At 49.3% G+C, this 22,744-nt stretch overlaps 1 protein-coding gene across 1 annotated transcript in view; it reads left to right on the forward strand.

Annotated features, from left to right (window-relative positions):
- The window catches only part of Gabrr2 (gamma-aminobutyric acid type A receptor subunit rho2), a 48,951-nt gene that overhangs the window by 6,427 nt on the left and 19,780 nt on the right, over positions 1–22,744 (forward strand). The window contains exons 2-6 of the mRNA XM_028872779.2: positions 2,003–2,109; positions 13,416–13,483; positions 16,197–16,420; positions 17,173–17,255; positions 17,414–17,554. Coding sequence (XP_028728612.1) covers positions 2,003–2,109; positions 13,416–13,483; positions 16,197–16,420; positions 17,173–17,255; positions 17,414–17,554 — 623 coding nt within the window. The remainder of the gene's footprint in view (positions 1–2,002; positions 2,110–13,415; positions 13,484–16,196; positions 16,421–17,172; positions 17,256–17,413; positions 17,555–22,744) is intronic.

A 22,744-nucleotide genomic window follows, 5' to 3' on the forward strand; every position in this document is an offset into this window, starting at 1 on the left:
TGTGCAGAGCTGTTAGAGGATAAAGGAAAGGCATCTCCGAGGTCTCAGGAGAGGAAAACTGCCGCCTTTCTCCTGTAGTCCAAACAGGAAACACGTTTTCCTAAAAATGAGTGAGTGAGTGGGGCAGGAACAGGAGGGTAAAATGAGAGTATGGAAAGGGGATGATGAGCACTCAGAACGAAAGCGCCCCATTATCTCTCCAACCCCCAGAAGGCCGCACAGCAGCCCACAGTCCTGAGAAGGCCTTGCCTCCTTTCACAAGTTGGTCACCTCACCTCTTACACCACGTGGTCAGCACCAGCCTGCATCTGGCTAGCTCCGGAAATTGCCAAAAGCAGCTCCAGAGTAAAGTACTGCCAGTGTTCTGGTTCCTCTCACCCAGCTTTCTCCAGGGCTTCGGGAAGTCCTAGCACGTCTGTCCCCTCAGAATCACCCCAGCCCCCAGCAACAGTGTGACAGCTCCCCACACGATGACACTGTGGTTAAGTCTGAGAGCCAGTCACCCAGGTGCCACGGGATCTTAGGATGTCACATTGGGAGCGGGGGTCCTCAGTGTCGTTGTGTGGGAATTAGCTAGCGCGGGTCCCTTCCAGAGACAGAGTTATGTGGTCTGGGTTGTGACCAAGCATCGGATTTTTTTTTTAAAGATTTATTTATTATGTATACAGTGTTCTGCTGGTATGTATCCCTGCATGACAGAAGAGGGGACCAGGATCTCATTATAGATGGTTGTGAGCCACCATGCACCATGTAGTTACTGGGAGTTGAACTCAGGACCTCTGGAAGAGCAGCCAGTGAGTGCTCTTAACCTCTGAGCCATCTCTCCAGCCCAGCATCCGGGTTTTTGAAAGCTCCCGGGGAATCCTAAGTTAAGGCCAAACCATCTAGTTTAGAACAACTTTGACCAAACGTGCTAGAATCAGTTTCAATTCCTTCTAGAGGCTGGTTAGTGCCTCCTTCATATTGCTTCCACTTTGCTGAGTGTCTAGTGTGTGCTGGGCATTGTGCTTAGCGCAGACACACAGAGGTGAGCTCAGATCGCGCCTTTTAGAAGGTTGCTGGGGGGGGTGGGCTGGAGAGATGGCTCAGAGGTTAAGAGCACTGCTTGCTCTTCCAAAGGTCCTGAGTTCAATTTCCAGCAACCACATGGTGGCTCACAACCATCTGTAATGAGATCCGGTGCCCTCTTCTGGCCTGTGGGGATATGTACAGACAGAACAATGTATACATAATAAATAAATAAATCTTTAAAAAAAAAAAGAGAGAGAGAGAGAAGGTTGCCTGGGAAATACAAACGATACAGCTTCAGCCCCCCACATAGACTCACTTCCTTCCTGCCACAGAATAACCTACCAGTGGGCAGATGAGACAATGAAGGGACCGAGCTAGATGGGGAGTGTACAGACCTGTCCCCTGGACTGCCAGGAGCCGCTTCAGGTCTAGCTGGGGAAAGCAGCATCTGGGGCTTTGCGTCTGCTTCTGTCACAGCAAGTTTATTCCAAACCATATTGTAACACGTGAGTCTCATTCTGCAGCTCTGGCCTCCTGGAATGCAGTCAGTCCGTAGACCAGGCTGGCCTTGTACTCGCAGGGATCCACCTGCCTCCACCTCCTGTGGTAGGGTTAAAGGCGTGTGCCACCCACCATGCCACCAGGCTCAGCTTTGGGAAACGTTTTTAGAAGAAAAATCTTGGTAATCTTCACCATCCTGCAACGTCCCCACTTACCCCCACTCACAACTCATGAAGAACTTGCCGGGTAGGACAACAGCCTGCATGGGAAGACGTCTGCTCTCAGAATGTTCTGGAAGGACCTGTGCTCTGGTGAACATCCCCATGAGGGAGTGGGTGGTGGGGAGACTCCTTTAGTCTTTTCCGCTGCCTGTGTGTGTCAGAATAGAGAAAAAGCACAGACCAGGTGGGCCCTGCAGAGAACCATCCATCCACCCGGCCTCTCCCAGTGCCTTAGTGGGCCACGGAAAAACATTTCTGTTTCTTTGCAGTCACTTGTATAAAAAGAACCTTGATGTGACCAAAATCCGGCCAGGAAAACCTCGGCCTCTGCTCAGAGTAGACGACCATGACTTCACCATGAGGCCAGCCTTTGGAGGTAAGAGGGCTTCCTCCCCTCACGGGTGGGGTCCCAGCCACTTTGTCTCACCTGTCCCCAGGGCTGCTGGACTGAGGTGCAGCCTGTCCATTCTCTCAGCCACAGCTCATTTCCACCCCAACCGTGAGATAAGCTCTCTAAGGAGAGAAATGGTCACCGGCCGCAGACACGCAACTGTTCACCTTCACAAAGGAGAGCAGGCTAACTGTGTATTGCAAAATAAACAACCAGCCGAGGATATAGGTCACTCGATGGCCAGCTGGGGCGTCTGGCGGCAGCAGTAACTTTGCCCGTCACTGGGGCCCCTCACACTTCTTATTGGCTTTCACTCTCAGCTTTCCGCTTTGGAGATCAGGGAGGGGACATGGGGACATGTGGCTCCCAGGATCTGGAGGGATGCCACGCTGGTGCCTGCGTTTCAGTCAGGTTGGGCTGCAATAACAAAGGACTGCAGGCGAGGTGGCTCAGGAACCACACACACTTGTTTCTCGTCATTCTAAAGGCCAGAGACTAGACAGATTCCGTGTCTGGAGAGGGCTCACTTCTCACTTTTTTTTGGCTCATGATGACATCTGCTCACTGTAACTGCCAGCATTATATCATCATAAATGCCAATGACCAGAGACAGAAACTGAGTCTTTTTAAAAGAAATTTTAAGCTGGTTAGCAGTGGTGCACACCTTTGATCCCAGCACTCGGGAGACAGAGGCAGGTAGATCTCTGTGAGTTCGACACCAGTCTGGTCTACAGAGCAAGTTCTAGGACAGCCAGGGCTATACAAAGAGAAACTCTGTTTCAAAAAAACAAAAACAAAAACAAAAAATTACATTATTTATTTCGTGTGTGTGTGTGTGTGTGTGTGTTGTGTGTGTGTGTGTGTGTATGGGTATATTAGTGTCATGTTGTGTGAGTCCTGGGGATTGAACTTGGGTCATCGGGCTTGGTAGCTGGCACCTTTACCCACTGAACTATCTCAAGGGCCCAGGAATTGAGTATTTTTAAATATATATATATTTTACAATTATTTATTTAGTGTGCACTTTGCCAAGGCGTAAGTGTGGAGATCAGAAGATAACATTTGGGAGTTCTCTTCTTCCACTACGTGGGTTTCAGGGATCAAACTAGATTGTCAGTTTTGGTGGCTTTCCTAGGCTGAGCTGTTGCACGGGACTGGGCATTGAATATTTAAGCTGTTTATTCAGAAAGCCTGCAGCCTGATATGATAGTGGGTTACATCTCAGCTCCAGGCAGCAGCTTATATAGATAGCGAGTGGAAACAGAAGCAGTCGTCTGGACTTTAGAAAATGCAGGAGATAGAAGGAGGAAGAAATGGCATCAGTGTCTCTCAAAGACGAGCTGACCATCTGCCCGGAGGGGCAAGCCTGAGCTTGGGAATGACCGATTGCCAGCAGCTCTCTGGGCAGCCGGGTTTGCATTCTCTACACCTGTGAGCCTCACGTTGCTGCTGCAGCACTACCAATGTAGACATCGGCTCTGAACAAACCCACCACAGTAGCATAGAACACCCATGCTGAGCTATTTACAATGTATGCGTGAAGATTCTAGTGTACAACATGAAGCACAATGTGCCCTTAAGACACAATATAAGAGTCTCGCTCAGCTCCATCATATGGTGAATGGGTGGTGGTCTCTCGGAGACCCCTTTTATAAGGGTACGAATCTCATTCAGGAAAGGGTTCCATGCCCGTGATCTAGTTACCCATTCCCTAATAGCATCACCTAGGTGTGTGGTTGGAGTCCAGAATTCTCATTTTTTGGGGGCATAAGCATCCAGGCCACGGCAGCTGGGAGAGGAGCCAGGGTGTCTCCTAACGAAGGAGAACAGCAGAGCACACAGATCCCCCTCAGGTAACCCTAACCACATGCCTGTGAGGGAAGTAAGGCCGGGGGCATTTGGAGATCAGCCAGGCCAAACCCGGGCAGGCTGCTGCTGTTCTTATCTCTGCCCTCCACCGCCCTTCAGGACCTCCACCCCCCCATTCTCCGGGGGCGAGGATGACCTTCACTCTCATCCACATTTTCCTGAGGCATCAGGAAACCGTAGGCTCTCCTCGGCCGGCCACTAATCTTTGCTGAGCCTCTGTTTGTTCCTTTATGAAATGGGAACAGTAATCAACATACGGGGTTCTGTGCAGACTAATCAGAGATAATAATGTAAAGCCCTTTGACACACATCCATTCACGGCCTCACAGGAAGCCCAGCTGTCAGGCCTGCCTCTGGCGTGACTGTGGGAGGATTAAGACTATCTTACAGGCTTTTGCATTTTAAAAGGCAATGTATTTAACACGGGCTCTGGGTGAACTCCGGGCATCAGGCTGGTGTGGCGAATGCTTATCCGTGGAGCTGGTTCACCAGCCGCCGTGAGTTGACTCTGGTGTCACACAGTTTGCACACGTGACTAGAGCATAAAACTGAGGAACCTGGACAGGCCTTTAAACAATTCAGCTGTGTTCGCTGGGTCAGAAACCCACCTCAGCAGAGCGGTTGAGTCAGCCACTTTGGAGGCCAGCTGGCTCGGGAGCAGGAAATGTCTGCTGAGGAAGAACGGACGAGCCTTACGGTCTTGAAAGGAGAAACAGCAAGTTGTGTCATGGAGACCTCAAAGGTGATGATGGGTTACGAGAAAGAGGCTGACCAGAAAGGAAAAGGAACCTAGGAAGCATCTCAGGGGCATGGTAGGTGCAGGGGATACAGGAGTACAGAGGTTCAGGGGATGCAGGGATGCAGGGGTGCAGGAGATGCAGGGGTGCAGGAGATGCAGGGGTGCAGGGGTGCACAGGTTGAGTGCCAACAGCAGCAAAAGAAATGTCTGTGACGGCATGGGCCACTCATGTCTGAGGTCTCCTTAAGCAGTCCAGTGGGTGCTGGGAATTGAACTCAGGTCCTTCGGAAGAGCAATATATGTTCTTAACCACTGAGCCATCTCTCCAGCCCTGGAGTTTTCTATATTGTCTATATTGTATTTGGCACTTCTGTATTGTATTTGGAATGAGCTAGGCCTTCATCTAGCCTCCTGTTGCACCTGGGGTGCGCCTGTCATCTCTGTGCGGAGTCTCCCTTCACTGGTCCATGCTCTTGGAGAAAGGAACCATGTCAGCCACCCCCAGAGCCCGGCTGCACTGCTCGGAGCTTGCTGGAGCAGACACCATCGGTCCGTGAAGCTGTGTGGACCCAGGAGGCACTGCACACGAGAGGATTTGTTCAAGCTGAGCTGCATGCTGTCTCATCTCGTTTTCCCCCTTCCTCCCACCCCTTCCTTCTCTCTGTCTGTTTCTGTCTCTGTCTCTGTCTCTGTCTCTGTCTCTGTCTCTGTCTCTCTCTCTCTCTCTCTCTCTCCATTTTTGTAAGCTGGGACCAAAACCAGGATTCCCCACATGCTAACCATATATTCTACTATAAAGTAATATTCTCAGTCATGATTTATTTCTTTAACAATATGACATTCAAGTTGTCAGCTTAGGACAGCCAATATGGTATTATTATTACAGTTTTGTTTTCCATTTTGACTAATTTTGTTAGTTTGAGAACATTTCATCATAAAAAGAGGTTTGTGAAGGAGCCTAAAGAATGCTTTGCCTTTGGACAATGATTTCTTTTCTTTTTTCTTTTTCTTTTTCTTTCTTTCTTTCTTTTTCTTTCTTTCTTTCTTTCTTTCTTTCTTTCTTTCTTTTTTTTTCCTTCCTTCCTTCCTTCTTCCTTCCTTCCTTTCCTTCCTTCCTTCCTTCCTTTCTTCCTTCTTCTTTTTCTTTTTCTTTTTCTTGTTTTTGTTTTTGTTTTTCAAGACAGGGTTTCTCTGTGTAACATCCCCGGCTGTCCTGGAACTAGCTTCTAGACCAGGCTGGCCTCGAACTCACAGAGATCTGCCTTCCTCTACCTCCTGAGTGCTGGGATTAAAGGCGTGTGCACCACTGCCCAGCTCAATTCTTTATTCATTTTGATATGGCAACTCCTTGACAGATAATATAGGCTCTCACAGATACTCTTTTTCAGTTTCCATAGTAACTAGGAACATGCACTACTAACAATGCTTGGAAGTAGCCCACAGCATTTTGCTACTGGACCTTCCTTCTATGTTCTGTGTATGGTCTGTTTCTGCCCATTCTGTTGGGGAAACCATACTCTACCACAGCAGCATCGGAGCCCAGGGCCAGCGACGATGTAGTCACCTTGTTGAGGGAATCTAGGTACCATAGGCAGTACTGGCAGAGTGGAGATCCACTCTGGATGCCTGCCAGATAATTGGGAACCAGATCTTCATGTGTGTCCCTTCAATAATCCAGACATCAGTCGGGCGGTGGTGGTGCACGCCTTTAATCCCAGCACTCGGGAGGCAGAGACAGGTGGATCTCTGTGAGTTCGAGGCCAGCCTGGTCTACAAAGCGAGTACCAGGAAAGACGCAAAGCTACACAGAGAAACCCTGTCTCGAAAAACAAAAACAAAAACAAAACAAACAAACAAACAAACAAAAATGCAGACATCAGTGTCAGGAGGTCAGCAGAGACAGTTCTTTCTCTAGCATGGATTAAACCCTCTGGAGGACATCCTCTACTCGAGCACTGAAGGCGATGTCAGGAGGAATAAGGTAAGTGAGACCTGCAGAGTGACATTACATTCTAATGTAACTGATTGTAAGAACAGCTTGCTACTCTTTATTGATCATTTGAAAAGGCCAATGACTTGAGGGTGAACTGTTGGGTCAAGAAAAAAGGTGCATTGGGAAAGCTTACAAAAACTGAGAGGCCATTGCTGAAGATGATTGTCTTGGAATGTCAGCTCTGTGCACAGGCTTTGTGGGTGGGGTGGGGGTGGGTGGGGGTGGGGTACAGAGGAGGAGGAGGAGGTCATGGGCAGGACTGGGAGATTCCTAGATGATACTACAGTGACCTAGAAGGGGATATTGCCTTGGTGACTTATATCTTGGCATGAAGGGGAGGAAAGAGGTCAGGCAAGTTTAGAGCAAGCCCACCTGACCCAAAGCTTAAATCTGCCAAGGGGAGACGCAGTAGAAAGGCAGAGATTCCCCCTTTCATTCTGTTCTCATCATACATCAGGCATATTCACAGGCCCAGTGGCAGAATTGGTGCTTTCTGCAAAAACAGCCACGTCTCTGAAAAGCCATGTAGGTAATCATTACCATCTTAACCCACAAGCTCAAGGCCTTGTCAATAAAGCTAGTGGGAAATATAACAGACTGGCAACTGTGTAACTCCAAAATCTGTGCTTTGAAAATATGACTAAAAGCATGTAAATCTATTTTGGCTGTTCCTTGATTCTAGTCCTGTGTGTAGGACCCTTCACAGGCTTTATACAGTGTATCAAAATTAAGGTCCCCACCTAGTAAGCAAATGAGAAAGCTGAGCCTCAGAGATATATATGTGCCAAAAGCCACACTAAAGTCAATGATGAAGACAAAACTCAGACCCAGACAGTATGATAATGCATTGGCTTAATTGTTTTAATTTTTGATATTGCATGGTTTTTCAAAAGTCTGCTTCCCAGAATAAGGATAATTCAGTTTCTCCATCTATATCATATAAACACTCGAGTGAGCATGCATTCATGTGCATGTGCAAATACGCAAAACCCTGCACCCCTCTGCAGGATGTCTCCCACCTATCCCCTCCCCAAGATGGTCACAACGTGGGGCTATTGGTGGGCAGGGACAGGACACAGACATAAGCAGTCAGCAGCTTGCAAGGGTATGAAGGATATGATACCTAAGGAGGTGAGAGGGAATGCAAGGCCAGAAGGGAACTGAGAAGGAAAAATGGTTCTCCACTGTCTCCGAACCTTGTTAGAACACAGAACCCCAACAAGGGCATGGTAGCTTCCATGGGCTTGTCTTCCACTCCTTGATTTGCATTATTCTTTTTGTTTGTTTGTTTGTTTTTGTTTTTTGTTTTGTTGAGACAGGGTTTCTCTGTGTAGTTTTGGTGCCTGCCCTGAATCTCGCTCTGTAGACCAGGCAGGCCTTGAACTCATTGCTCTGGGATTAAAGGCGTGCACTACCATCGCCTAGCAATTTCATTATTCTTACAACAATCTCCTCATCCTACTGAAGAACTGATTGAAGAGGACAGGAGTGACATGTTCAGAGACTGCTTCCCTAGTCCACGATAGACCTAAGAATGACCCCACTCTTGCCCACCTGTGAGGCCACAAAACCCACAGTGTGCCCCCTCCTCCTCTTCTACTGCGTTAGAAGAACTGCATGATGTTGGCTTAATGCTGACTGTCCATCATTGTGTAGTGTGTGGTGGGGTGAGGGGTAGGGACTGGAGGAGGTGAGATGTTTTCTTGAGTGCAGTCAATTACCTGGTGGCACTAACACTCCTGGTAGCTTTTACTCATGCTCAGACACTGAGATGACTAATTTTAGCTGTCAACTTGACTACACCTGCAATCAGCTATTACCCAAGCAGCTGGACACACTTGTGAGGGATTATTCTTCATTGAGTCATTTGAGGTTCGGGTGACCCACCCTAAATCTGGGCCATAGCTTAGAGTGGCACCCACATAGAAGGACACTGAAGAAGGAAACTTTTGCTTTCTGCCTGCTTTCTCTCACTCTTGCTGGCAAGTTCATCTATTCTGCAGTGGAGACAATGCCTTTGCTGCTATTAGGACTTATTTCTTCAGGATTCCAATATAGACTGAAGACTGGCTGAGACATCTAGCCTCATGGACTGAACAACTGTCAGATTCTTGGCCTTTTCTTCAGGAGACAGCCATTGTTGGACTAGCTGGGTCACAACTTGTAAGCCACTCTAATAAATACCTCTTTAGATGTATAGCAATTGTTCTATCAGTTTTATTCCCCTAGAGAACCCTGACAAATACAGACTGTGGTACTGGAATGGGTATTGCTGTAACAAGCCTGTCCATGATGGTTTTTTGTTTGTTTGTTTTCTGTTTTTTGGAAGAAGACTTGGGGACTTCGGGCTAGGAAAGTGGTTGAGCGCTGTAAGCAGAGATCAAGGAGCTAACCTAGCAGCAGCTTGGAATAAGGTAGCGCTGAGAGCAGTGTGGACTCTGAAGGCCCAGCTCAAGAGGTTTCAGAGGAGAACAGTGTTAACAACTGGGCCAGGAACCATTCTTGTTATATTTTGACAAAGGTTGTAGCTGCTTTTTGCCCTTGTCCTAAAAATTTGCCTGAGAAATTGAAAAAATAATGGACTAATTTCCTTGGCAGAGGAGATTTCAAGACAGCCTAATCTGATGGCTTTATGTAGGTCTACAGTGAAAAAGAACAACCTGGGCAAAAAGAAATAAAAATGTACAGTTTTGAGGAGAAAAAGAGCACCAGAAGATGTAATGTTGGAGCCAAAGCTTATGATGAAAGAGATAAGGAGAGGCCCTGTGTGAAATGGGATACAGGGAGTGGGGAGTAGAGCCCTCAGGGCAAGACCCTAGCCAGATTACCCTGCAATAGGTGAAAGAAAAAGGCTTGAGGAATATTCCATTCCTAAGAAGCAACAGGAATCAAAGCTTATGCAAATGTAATTCAAAGAGGGGCCAGCCTCCAACCCAAGTAGATACCCGAACATGGCAGCTTTGGCCAAGTAGTTCTGCCTTTAGTTTCATGAAGGATACATGAGTAAAGGGATTGTGGAATCTTCTTCAGTGGTTAAGGAGAGCTGCTGAGGCTAGGTGTGTGCCTGGGGAATTCTTGCATAGAGGCCCCAAGATGCCATTGTGTGAAGATGTGAAGGTGAAATCTGGATTCTGCTAATGACTCCATGATGTTGGAGGTGCCAAGACTGAGGGATGTCTGCCAGGAAGAGCTAAGGACAGGAAGTGGAACCAGCTGAAGATTGAGAAGTGTTTTGTAGTCAGTGAAGCTGGAAGATCAAAGCCATCTAAGCCCTTGATCTCAGATATGTGGTTAAAGGTTTGAAGTTTGCTCTGCTGGGTTTAGGTCTTGCTTTGGTTCCTCCCTATGCTCCTATTCTTTCCTTTTGGAATGGTAATTTATATTATGTGTAAATGTATGTTGGAAGTATGTAATTTGCTTTTTGATTATACAGGAGGTTCCAGTTAAGAGATTGCCTCAGGTCTCTACAAGAGATTATGTACTTGTAAAGTGTGTTGAGACTATGAAAGACTATGGGAACTTTTGAAGTTGGAATAAATGCATTTTCTATTATGATATGACCAGGAGCATATGAGGCCAGGGAATGAAATGTGGTAGTTTGAATAAGAATGGTCCCCATAGGCTCATATATTTAAATGCAAGGTCCTCAGTTGGTGGAACTGTTTAGGAAAAGGTGTATCACTGGGGGTGGGCTTTGAGGTTTCAAAAGGGCACGTCATTCCCAGATAGCTCTGTCTTGTGTTTGTGGGTCAGGATGTAAGCTCTCAGCTAAATGCCTCAGTGCCATTCCTGCCCACCTGCCTGTTGCCATGCTTCCCCCAGGGGTGGTCATGGACTCTAACCTTCTGCAAGTATTAGACCCAAATTAAACGTTTCCTTTTATAAGCTGCCTTCATCATGGTGTTTTGTCATGGCAATAGAAAAGTGTCAAGGACAGACATTGACATGTTTTGAAGCTGAGCTATATATTAAATTCTGATATTAAAGTGAAGTTCTATGTATCTTTGTTATGCCCAGATAGTGGGGACCCCCAAAAGACCACCACAGAGACCACATCCTGTATGTAAAAGCAAAGAGCCTTTATTTCCAAGCTTGGAGCTTGGGCTCTCTGATGCAGCAGTGAGAGCAGAGAGCCCCAAGCTCAGGCAGGGTGGGGTTTTATCATAGCAAAGGTTGGGATAGGGGATTTCCAAGGTTCAGGACTCTGATTGGCTGACATTCGTCTAGGGGTATAGGGAATGTTTGGAATGTCAGGTACTTCTTTTTCCAGGGTCCAGGTGTTGCCTGCCAGAAGCTGTGTCTGGGCCTTAGGTATTTCCCCTTAGATGCGTGCCCTCCCTGGGTGGGGTCAGCTTATGGCTTTTCCAGGGTCCAGATGTTGCCTGCCAGAAGCTGTGTGGTCAAGCTGTCTTGCCCCCCCCCATCTTCATATATAAATATATAATATAAAACAGTTGCATTGGTGGCTCTGGACTCTGGTCTCTTTCCTTGAGCCCCAAGAAATCATCTACAGTGTCACATACACTCCTGGTTCCCTCCAGAACTGACAAATGCTCCTAGGAGACCTAACACCAGCCCCACCCCCCTTGGTCCCTCTTCCCTCTAACATTGCCCCACAAGCCTGCACAACTCTGTTAACTGGTGTTTCACAAAGAAGAGGGCATACTGGGTCATAAATCAGTGGTAGAGTCCTTGCCTACCATAAATGAGGCTCTGGGTTTGTTCTCCAAGACCACTGTTATTAGCGATAGAATCCTTTGATTCTTTCCAGTGATAGAGTTGGGTTTATAGTTCAGAGGTAGAGTGTTTGTCCAGCATGTGTAAGACCCTAGGCTTGATTCTGAGTACCACACACATACACAAAGTCCCAACATTAAAACAAATGTTCAATTCCTAAATAAACCTGACTTAAAACATGATGTACAGTCTTTTAAAATTTAGTGCCGGAGGACTGGAGTGATAACTCAGTGGTTGAGAATATTGGCTGCTCTTGAAGAGAACTGGAGGTTCAGTTCTCAGCACCCATGTGGAAACTTACAACCCAGGTCATCTGACTCCCAGCAACACACACACACATACACACACACACACACACGCACACGCACATGCACACACACACATAAAAACACAAACACACACACACACACACACACACACACACACACACACCCTGAAGTTTAGTGCTGTATGCTGTTATTGGCTTATTAGGAATTTAGATTCCATGTCCCGAGTAAGGCTGGCTTGTGAACTTGCCTTTTCATTCCTTGTTTTCACTTCATGAAATAAATTGATGCTTTTGGATGTCTCTTTTGGTTTCTTCCTCTTCTTCTTCTGTGCATTGGTATGAAGGTGTCAGATATCCTTGAACAGGAGTTACGTTGGACAGTTGTGAGCTGCCACGTGGGTGTGCTGAGAATTGAACCCTGGTCCTCTGGAAGAGTAGCCAGTGCTCTTAACTGCTGAGCCATCTCTCCAGTCCCAACACTGTGTTTTTGTGTTTTCCAATACAAGGTTTCTCTGTGTTGCTCTGGCTGTCCTGGAACTTACTTTTGTAGACCAGGCTGGCCTTGAACTCACAGAGATCCGCTTGCCTCTGCCTCCTGAGTGCTGGGACCAAACAGGCACACCACATACTTTCTATAGCTTCTGGGAGGATTTGTAGAACGGTGCTAATTCCTCCTAAACCATTGGTGCTTTGCTGGTAAAGCTATCTGAACCTGGTATTTTCTCTGTGGGAAATTTTTAATCACAGACTCAACTCTACCTGCTTCTTTAGAGTGGCTGTTTGGCTCTGAGCATGAAGATGTTAAATATGCTTGATAGATCCCAAGTCCTTATTTTTGTTCCTCTTATTTTTTTAATATTAAAGTATATTTTTTTTAAATTTTTATTTAAAAAAATTGAGACCTGGGCCAGCTATGATGTCAAGGCTGGCCTCAAAATTCAATCTTCCTGATTTAGCATTCTAACTAGCTCAGATTATAGGCATGCACCTATATGGCATCATTAATATCAAAATCATTAAAAAAATTTTCTGCAGTATACATGTATTAAAAAGTGCACAAACTAAGTGCTCAGCTCACTAACTTCTCACTAAATAAACTCACCAATGTAACTATCATCCAGCTCAGGAAAAAAACAGGGCCGTAGATAAACCCTAGGGGAACAGTTTTAGAAATCTGGCCATAGAATCTCATCCAGTGTGCCTTCACCTTCCACGGTGCTATGTCTTGTGCTATGATCTAACTTGGTAGAGATCTCATCTCATACTAGACTGAAAGCCAGTAGAGGGCGGAACTCTGGCTGTGTGCTAGCGTCTGTATAGGAAGTGATCCAACCTTGGGCCAGTGACCAAGATGTCCGCTTGGGCACTGGGGTCCCACTGTTGCACCCATCCACCCTCCAGACACAGCCTAGGATAGAGACAAGCATAGTCCAGCTCGTAACTCGTCCAGCAAGCACAGAGGACATTCAGTTCAGCCTGGGAACACCATGCAGTGCAGACCCAGTCTCGGACCTCACTGATAAATCACCTTATACATCAGGTGCGAGCAGAAAACACCCCACATAGGATTCTGAGTCCCGCCTCACCCCCGAGGCAGCCCTCACTCCACAGGGGAGGTGCTGGGCCATCCCGCAGCCCCAAGTGGAGAGGACTTCACCTTACTGGGCTGTCTCTCTCTCCCACAGGCCCTGCCATCCCTGTGGGTGTGGACGTGCAGGTGGAGAGCCTGGACAGCATCTCCGAGGTGGACATGGTAGGCACTGCCCCAGGCTGGCCTCTCCGGGGAGGGATCACACCGCTGAGATGTTGAGAGCCTGGGGGCCTCAGGGTACAGGTTGTGTCTGTGAAAGCAGAAGGGGCCCAGGTCGGGTCTTGGAAGAGTTGGCCCAGGTGCAGTAACATCTAGAGCAGTGCTGTTATTTCCGTGGGTAAAGTCATCTGGGGACTGAGGCCCACCTCTGTCTTCTGAAGGCCTGCTGCAGGCAATAAAATGCAAGGCGCCCAGTGAATCTCACTTGGAGGAGGGCGAGGGACGGCATTTTGATTGAAACCCTTCAATGCTCTGATTTTCCATTCTAGCCCCACCACCTCCCTCTTGCTTGGCAGCCCCTCCCCCACCCCATCCTCCAAGTTCGCACCCATCTTGTGACTCTCTTGTGAGGCTCACTCACCTTGGAGGGCAGCTTGCTGCCCCACACTGTCTGTCTTCTCTGTGTTCGGTGCTCTGCTCATTAGTTTACAAACTTCTTCTGTAGGTGGCCTTCCTCTGGTCCTCCCAGGAGGTTCCCTTCTTAGACTTTGTTGAGATAAGGTTCCTTTAGAGGCCCACCTGGGCTCCTGGACTCGTGGTTCTGCTTTTTCCTTCATAACTCATATAGTCAGTTCCAGTGGTGCTATGGAGTTATTTTGGAGCTAGCTTCCTTCCTTCCTTCTTTCCTTCTTTCCTTCCTTCCTTCCTTCCTTCCTTCCTTCCTTCCTTCCTTCCTTCCTTCCTTCCTTCCTTCCTTCCTCCTTCCCTCCTTCCCTCCCTCCCTCTCTCCCTCCCTCCTTCCCTTCCTTCCATTCCTCCTCTTCCTCTGCCTCCTCCTTGTTCTGTTTTTGGCAAACAAATCCAAGGTCTTGCACCTGGCAGCAGATACTCTAGCATTGAGCTCCCCCACTCCACCGCTCCCCCCACATCCCACCCCCCCTCCACCGCTCCCCCCACATCCCACCCCCACTCCACCCCCTTCCTTGGTGCTGAGCAGCATAGCTGAGAACCACACGCTGTGTGTCCCTCAGAGCTCCAGCTCCTGGCGGGAGGAGATCTAGCTTTGGAAGGTGTAGATGTGAAGGTCTCCAAGGTACGGAGCACACCCTGCCCGCTCCTCCGGGTATTCACCATCTGGGTTCAGCTGGGTCTGAGGTCAGCCCTGCTGCCCTAGACTGCAGTCAGACACTAAGTCAGTCTGTGAGCAGCCATCTGCCCTTCTTCAAGTGTGACTTCAGACTGATATCCTAGGGAGAAGTGCCTAGAAGGAAGGCTTAGTTAGGGCGGCTATTGCTGTGGTGAAACACCGTGACCTAAAGCAGCTTGGGGAGGAAAGGGTTTAGTTCACTTACATTTCCTGGTCACACTCCATCACTGAGGGAAGTCAGGGCAGAAACTGAAGCAGGAATCACCGAGGAACCATGCTTACTGGCTTGCTCAGCCTGCTGTCTTTCTTTCTTTCTTTCTTTCTTTCTTTCTTTCTTTCTTTCTTTCTTTCTTTCTTTCTTTCTTTCTTTCTTTCTTTCTTTTCTTCTTTCTTCTTCTCCTCTTCTCTCTCTCTCTCTCTCTCTCTCTCTCTTCTCTCTCTCTCTCTTTCTTTTTTTTGGAGACAGGGTCTCCCCTGTGTATGACAGGCTAGTCTCACAGAGATCTGACTGCCCCTGCCTCCTGATTGCTGGGATTAAAGGTCTATGTCACCATGCCCAGCTTCATCCTGCTTTGTAAGAATGACACCTGACTGTCCAGGTTTCTCTAACTGACCTCTCACATGAAACCTATAGAGGAAGTGTTGGAATTCCTGAAGCTGGCTGCCTCCCCCAGAGCTGTTCCTGCTGGGACAGAGACCTAGGCACACAGCTTTCAATTGTGACACTTGGCTCTCTCACGCTCTGTCACATATTCTGGGCTGATGGAAATAATGTGATATGGAACTCCCCACACCCTCAAGGGTTACTAAAAGTCAAATCTTTCCTTTGTTCAGGGGATTAGTTTGAGACTTTGGAGGAAGACTGTTGGGGAGGTGACCTTGAAGGCTGCTATCTGAAAAGGCTCCTCCGAAACCCATCTCTGTCATTCTCCCCTCCCTCCCTCCCTCCTCCCTCCCTCCCTCCCTCCCTCCCTTCTTCCCTCTCTCTCTCCCTCCCTCATTCTCCCCATTCCTATTCCCCTTCTCCGTTCCCTTTCTCATTCTTACTCTCAATGAAGCTCCTGTCCAGGTTTTAAAGGGAAGTCTCCCCTTCTCTTTAAGGCTCCGTCACGTTTAGATTTCCATTTATTGCACTGGTCTTACACTCTTCCTCCAACCTTGAGTCTTAGTCATGGCCTTGAGGCCCTGTTCTTCTAAGAAAATTCACCGAAGGGAATTGTAACACCTTCCTTTCCAAACCGACTGCTGATGCTCATCTTTTTTTATGGTAGGAAAGCCTGTACTTAGGGACCTCATGAAAAGGACCAGGGTCTTGGAAGCGCTACACCCTGCTGGGCTGTGTGGCCAGACTGTGACCCTTAGCTGTGTTTTCAGTTACAAAAATGAGCCACTCTCTTCCTGATTGACACAGGGCCATCGCGTTGGCCTTTGTGCTCAGGACTGCAGAGCCCTCACTCTGAATCTGGAGGCAGAATCGAGGGGATTCTGCAGTAGAGGATGACGGGTCAGTTGCAGGGAGGGATGCTCTCTAAGCCTTTCTAGCTAAAGGACTTCTTCCCTGGTTCCCAGGACTTCACCATGACCCTGTACCTGAGGCATTACTGGAGGGACGAGAGGCTGGCCTTCCCCAGCACCAGCAACAAGAGCATGACCTTCGACGGCAGGCTGGTGAAGAAGATCTGGGTTCCCGACGTCTTCTTCGTTCACTCCAAACGGTCATTTACTCATGACACCACCACGGACAACATCATGCTGAGAGTGTTTCCAGACGGCCACGTGCTGTACAGCATGAGGTAACAGTCCGGGGCCATTATTCCCTTGTCCAGTGTCGTTCCAGGGTGTCTGACAGCTCCTTCAGCCCTGACGAGTTCGTCTCTGTAGTAGCGTCTAATGGTTGGCCCAAGCCTTTTGACGTCAGTCAGTCAGTCTGATGCCGCCCCTGCGGATGGCAACGTCCTCTTAGCTGGGGTCTTACACTCAGCTAAAAGACGAGTTTGGCCCAGACTTGATGGGAGCAATGGCCTTTGATTCCTTAGAGTCTATGACTCTAGTTAATTGGCAATAAAGATTTTAAATTCCTAACAGTAGCTACTGTTGGCTAAGCGCTAGTGCAGACTGGCTTCGGGCACACTTGGCGGTTTGAAGGGTCCTCGTTCCTGGCCTGTTCGTGTGAGTCACCAGAATCAGTGTCAGTGCCAGATACACTCTGATCCTGTGTGGACGATGGTGAAGGCCTCACCCCCCAGGCGTCTCTGAGGGAGGCAACCCTGCTGGCTGAGGTGGTACAAGAGAAGGGCAGTGTGGGCAGTTAGCAGCCAACACCCCCACTCCAGCAGCTGGGGGACAGCAAGCCCAATAAAGAAGACCCACGAGGTCACAGAAGACAAAGCTCTAATTACGTTTCCGTGGCTTAGATGCCTGACCTCTGAAGGTGACCGTGGAGGTTCCTGCCACCCTGGGCGCTGTACTGGGTCTTCCTAAGTGTGGGCGGAGCCTGAGCTTGATGGTCCGCCCCCAAGCCACCTCATGTCTTTGTGTTGTGCAGGATTACTGTCACTGCCATGTGCAACATGGACTTCAGCCACTTCCCCCTGGACTCCCAGACCTGCTCCTTGGAGCTGGAGAGCTGTAAGTATCCACTCTCCCATCTTCGAGGCCCTTGAGATTCAGGAGATTGAGGACTGCCTCCTGGGCTAGGAGCTGCTCCCCCGGGCCCAGGATTCCCTTGTCAAGTCACATAACCAGAGAGTAGAGGTGTTGAGTTCCCTTCTCTTCCTCTCCCCGAGATGCATACACAGATGAAGATCTGATGCTGTACTGGAAGAATGGGGACGAGTCCCTGAAAACGGACGACAAGATCTCCCTGTCCCAGTTTCTGATTCAGAAATTTCATACGACATCCAGACTGGCCTTCTACAGCAGCACAGGTATCTACTGTCTCAGCTAGACTCAAATGTGGAAGAGACACATTTGAGTTCTCCGGCCTTCACCCGTTCCACTGCCAACAGACATACATAATTTTGATTTGACTGTTCAAATAAAGCGTAGTCCCAAATAGCACTATTATTATTATTATTATTATTATTATTATTATTATTATTATTATTTTGGTTTTTTTCAAGACAGGGTTTCCTGGTGTAACTCTGGCTGTCCTGGAACTCATTCTGCAGACCAGGCTGGCCTCGAACTCACAGAGATGTGCCTACCTCTGCTTCCCGAGTGCTGGGATTAGAGGCGCCACCATCACAGCCTGGCCCTAAAATAGCACTTTTTAAAAGCAGGAAATAGAGTCAAAACACTGCTATCTCCTGAGATCCCACCCCAGAGGGGACATAAGTTAGTAAATCCCCTCAAGACATCTTCCGGTAGCCATGGTTTCACAAGACTGGGGTTGTGTTTGGCATGCTGTTCTGCGACCTTACTTCTTCTACTTCACAGCTATGCAAGGGAAAGTTTTTATTATCTATATTCTGTTTTCTTTTTCCTGCTGGTGGCTGAACCCAGGGCCTTGCACATGCTCAGTCCATGTGCTACCTCTGACTTACACCACCAGTCCCAGGAGGGTCAATTTTCAGCACTTAGTTTAACCCCTTCCATCCGGGGCCATGCTTGAAAATTTGAGGGGATCCATTTGTCAACCTTTGTCTAGTCTCACCTTACACTCCTTGATTAGATGCTTTTGGGACTGCCGTAATGAAATTCTCCAGACTGGGTGTTTGAAACAACAGACACTTATTCTGTCACAGTTTGTTAGGCAGAGGTGTGAGGGACAACGGTCCCTCTGCAGGCGGGGAAGAGGCTCTGCTGTGTGCCAGCAATGCCTTGCGCCTTGACCTGCAGGCGGGGAAGAGCCTCTGCTGTGTGCCAGCAATGCCTGGCTGCCCTTGACCTGCAGGCGGGGAAGAGCCTCTGCTGTGTGCCAGCAATGCCAGCATCCTTGACCTGCAGGCGGGAAGAGCCTCTGCTGTGTGCCAGCACACTGCCCCCGCTGGTCCGCACCCTTGACCTGCAGGCGGGGAAGAGCCTCTGCTGTGTGCCAGCAATGCCTGGCCCCTTGACCTGCAGGCGGGGAAGAGCCTCTGCTGTGTGCCAGCCCACCACCTGCCCCCTGTGTGCCAATGCCTGCGCCTTGACCTGCAGGCGGGGAAGGCTGCTGTGTGCAGCATGCTGGCCCTTGACCTGCAGCAAAGAGCTCTGCTGTGTGCCGCATGCTTGCCGACCTACAGCTGTGACGCTCCAACCTGCTCCGGCCACCGTGGAGGTTTTCCTGTGTCCCACTTAGTGTCTTTCCCACATGTCCATGTCCAACCTCCCTTCTTCTGTAGGGACACAAGTCACTGTGTCAGGGTCGATTAGAATCCAGCATGAGCTCATTTTGTCTTGATGAGATCTGCAAAGACCTCGTCTCTGAAGAAGGTCCTTCTGAATCAGTGAGAGTGAAGACTTCCGTGTATCTGTAATAACAGTTCAGCAGTGCTTCTGCAGGCGCAGGCTCCTAATGGGACTCTTACGTCATCACCACGTGTCCCAGAGCCGAGATGCCCAAACCCCTCTATGGGAAGCTTTTGCGTGCCTTCCTGATCCTGCATGCTCTGCTAGCTGGTCACCTGCCCCCACTCACCCTCTTCTCACAGAGCCGCACACTGGAAGAGCACAGGCCCATCCAGCGCTGTGCTGGCGTCAGGACGTCACAGGCCTGCTTCAGGGCATGCCCGCGGGGCTCATCCTCATCCCGGCCTTTCCACTCGGATACACACACGACTTCCTTATCTCTTCATTGTAGCGGTTGTCGTGTTTACTTTTTAAAAATATTTGTTTTATTTTATGTAGACAAGTGTTTTGCCTGCATGCATGTATGTGTACCACGTGTGTGCCTGGTGCCATCCGATGTCAGAAGAAGGCATCAGATCCCCCGAAACTGGAGTTATGGATGGTTGTAAGTCACCATATGGGTGCTGGAACCAAACCCAGACTCCGGACAAGGAGTCAGTGATCTTAACCACCGAGCCGTCTCTCCAGCCACCTTTTCTGTTTCTTACCAAATTCAAATCCGTGAAGCCACAGCTAGGAATTTCTTACATACCATTTATTGTGTGTAAATTAATTTCTACCCTACAAACCAAGACTTTGAAGTTGTTATTCCTTGATTTCATATCAGGAAACTGGGACTTTAGGCTTTGGTTCCAGCTCCGCAGCCGTGAGAGGCCGCATCCGCCCCGCTTAGTGGCTTCTGTGCGGCGGCAGTACACTGGCCTGTGTTCTTCCCGTTCAAGCCTTTCTGGAGCTCAGATTCAAACGCATCTTCATTCCACTTCATTCCACTCTTCACTACACACGGCACTCATGCCACGGGAGTGGTGGCCTCACACGGGAGTCACACACATGTCCCCTCACAGGAGTCACACACATGTCCCCTCACACGGAGTCACACACATGTCCCCTCACACGGGAGTCACACACATGTCCCCTCACACGGGAGTCACACACATGTCCCCTCACACGGAGTCACACACATGTCCCCTCACACGGAGTCACACACACCCCCCCACACTGTCCCCTCACACGGAGTCACACACATGTCCCTCACACGGGAGTCACACACATGTCCCCTCACACGGGAGTCACACACATGTCCCTCACACGGGAGTCACACACATGTCCCCTCACACGGAGTCACACACATGTCCCCTCACACGGGAGTCACACACCCCCCCCCCCCCCACATGTCCCCTCACACGCCCCACCCCCCCCCCCACCACCATTCCCTCACACGGAGTCACACACATGTCCTCTCACACGGGAGTCACACATGTCCTCTCACACGGGAGTCACACACACGTCCTCTCACACGGAGTCACACAGCCCTCACCTCACACATTCCCTCACACGCAGTCACACACATGTCCCTCACACGGAGTCACACACATGTCCCCTCACACGGGAGTCACATACATGTCCCCTCACATGGGAATCACACACATGTCCCCTCACACGGGAGTCACACACATGTCCCCTCACACGGGAGTCACACACATGTCCTCTCACACGGGAGTCACACACATGTCCTCTCACACGGAGTCACACACATGTCCCCTCACACGGAGTCACACGCATGTTCACTAGCTCTTTTCTCTGTCCCTGTGTTCCTGACACAACGTCCCTGCTCTTCTTAAGTAGAGGCATGGATGGCGGGCTAGGCCTTGCCGGAACAGAGGCAGCTGCCAGGAAGTCTGCACAGCTGACGAGCAGTGTGATTTCCTTCAGGGATGCCTTTGGAGGGGGAGGACAGAGCAAAGGTGAGGGTGGGGGTGGTCAGCTGATCCCCGTTCTTGAAGATCGCTTTCTGTTTGTCTGTCCCCCTAAGGCGCCAGCCCATTCAGAGAGCCCAGAAAGCCATCAGTAGACAGCGGTCAAACCCTCTGAACACACCCTCTTATTCCGGGCCTTTCCTACTGCTCTGACCTCCCTCCCGCTCTGTATTTACCCTGCTCAGCCAGTCTGTCTGCTCCCCAGCGTTTCTTGGGAACCTGAGGGATGCAGTCTCAGGCCCACCTGTCCCCACACCACCAAAGCTAGGTGCTCACACGCAGAGTTCCTGCAAGCCTGCAGAGTCAGGGCGGGGTGGGCATCGCACAGACTTCTTCTGCGGATCAGAACTCAGAGGCTGTTGCTTCTGGCCAGTGTGGTTCTCAGGTGGCATTCAGGTACTCTGGGGAGCCAAGAGCTGTCTTTAGCCAATCCTCCATGGGTGGCAGCCCCCTTTTTCTGAGTGGGAGAGTGTCCCTCATCAGTGGGTCCTGTGTGGGCTCTAAGGACCTGAATTTCTAACAGGTGTTTGAATAACTGCTCATTGAAAAAGTCACTGCATGAGTAAAGCCCTGTCCTTCAGGTAGAGGCCCTAAGTGACCTGAGTCCACCTAGATCAGGAGGTCTTGGAGCAGCCTCTGAGTTTCAATTCCTTAGTGCTCCGAGTAATACCATTCTGATTTCCCCAACTGCAGCCCCCTGCAGGCTGCCCCGGCCATCTTTGTCTTACCTAATGCGCCTCCTTGCAGTCAGCAACTTAATTGCTCTCTTTAAGCCAATGAGCCTTTTTGTACTTTATTTGGCAAAGGAGATTTGCATACATACAATGGGTGGACAGTTGGTGTCATTTGCCACTAACAGAAGATAACTTTAATAATGTAATGAAGCCAGGCACTGGGCTGGAGAGATGGCTGAGAGGTTAAGAGCACTGGCTGCTCTTCCAGAGGTCCTGAGTTCAATTCCCAGCAACCACATGGTGGCTCACAACCATCTATAATGAGATTTAGGGCCCTTGGGGTCCTCTTCTGGTGTGTAGGTATACATGCCAGAATAATGTATACATAATAAGTAAATCTTAAAACAAATAAAGGAAAAAAATAACTATTGCCGGGTGGTGGTGGCACATGCCTTTAATCCTAGCACTCGGGAGGCAGAGGCAGGCGGATCTCTGTGAGTTCGAGGTCAGCCTGGTCTACAAAGTGAGTTCCAGGAAAGGCACAAAGCTACACAGAGAAACCTTGTCTCGAAAAAAAAAAAAATGTAATGAACAAATGGGAAGAAAAACGAACCCTGCTTCTGGACCCCACCCCCACCCCAAGCGTCCTGTACTGTCATAATGTGATAATGTGATACTTTGAGATGCCTGGCAGTGCTGAGCTGAGGTGCAGGGGCTGTGGTGTACATGCCTCCTTAGCTCAGACTCACTGCCCTCAGCACCTTTGTGGGTCACCGTGGTTGTAGGTCGCCGAGACCTCACGCTTTCAAACTCCTTTTGCAGCCTTTAAACAGGGATTCTCGGAGTGCACAGTGACTTAGTACTACCGCATCAGGTCCTTCCCCGCCCAATGGTAAAGGATGCCGGGAGGAGGATGGAGCGTTAGAAATAGCACTGATACCAGACTTCCGAGTAATGTGACCAGCCTTCTTCTTCTGTGCTGGTGTGTGGACTGAGTGGGTACCAGCCACCTCAGTGATTAAGAGGACCAGAGTGACAGCCCGGCTCTTCTGGCTCCTGACTGAGCAGCGCTGGCCTCTCAACAAGTTAGAGCTACTCCACCTTCTTAAGCTCCCAAGCAGCCGGCCCCCCAGGA

The sequence above is a fragment of the Peromyscus leucopus genome, chromosome 2 (assembly GCF_004664715.2).
Source record: "Peromyscus leucopus breed LL Stock chromosome 2, UCI_PerLeu_2.1, whole genome shotgun sequence".
In the NCBI taxonomy this organism is placed as follows: domain Eukaryota; kingdom Metazoa; phylum Chordata; class Mammalia; order Rodentia; family Cricetidae; genus Peromyscus; species Peromyscus leucopus.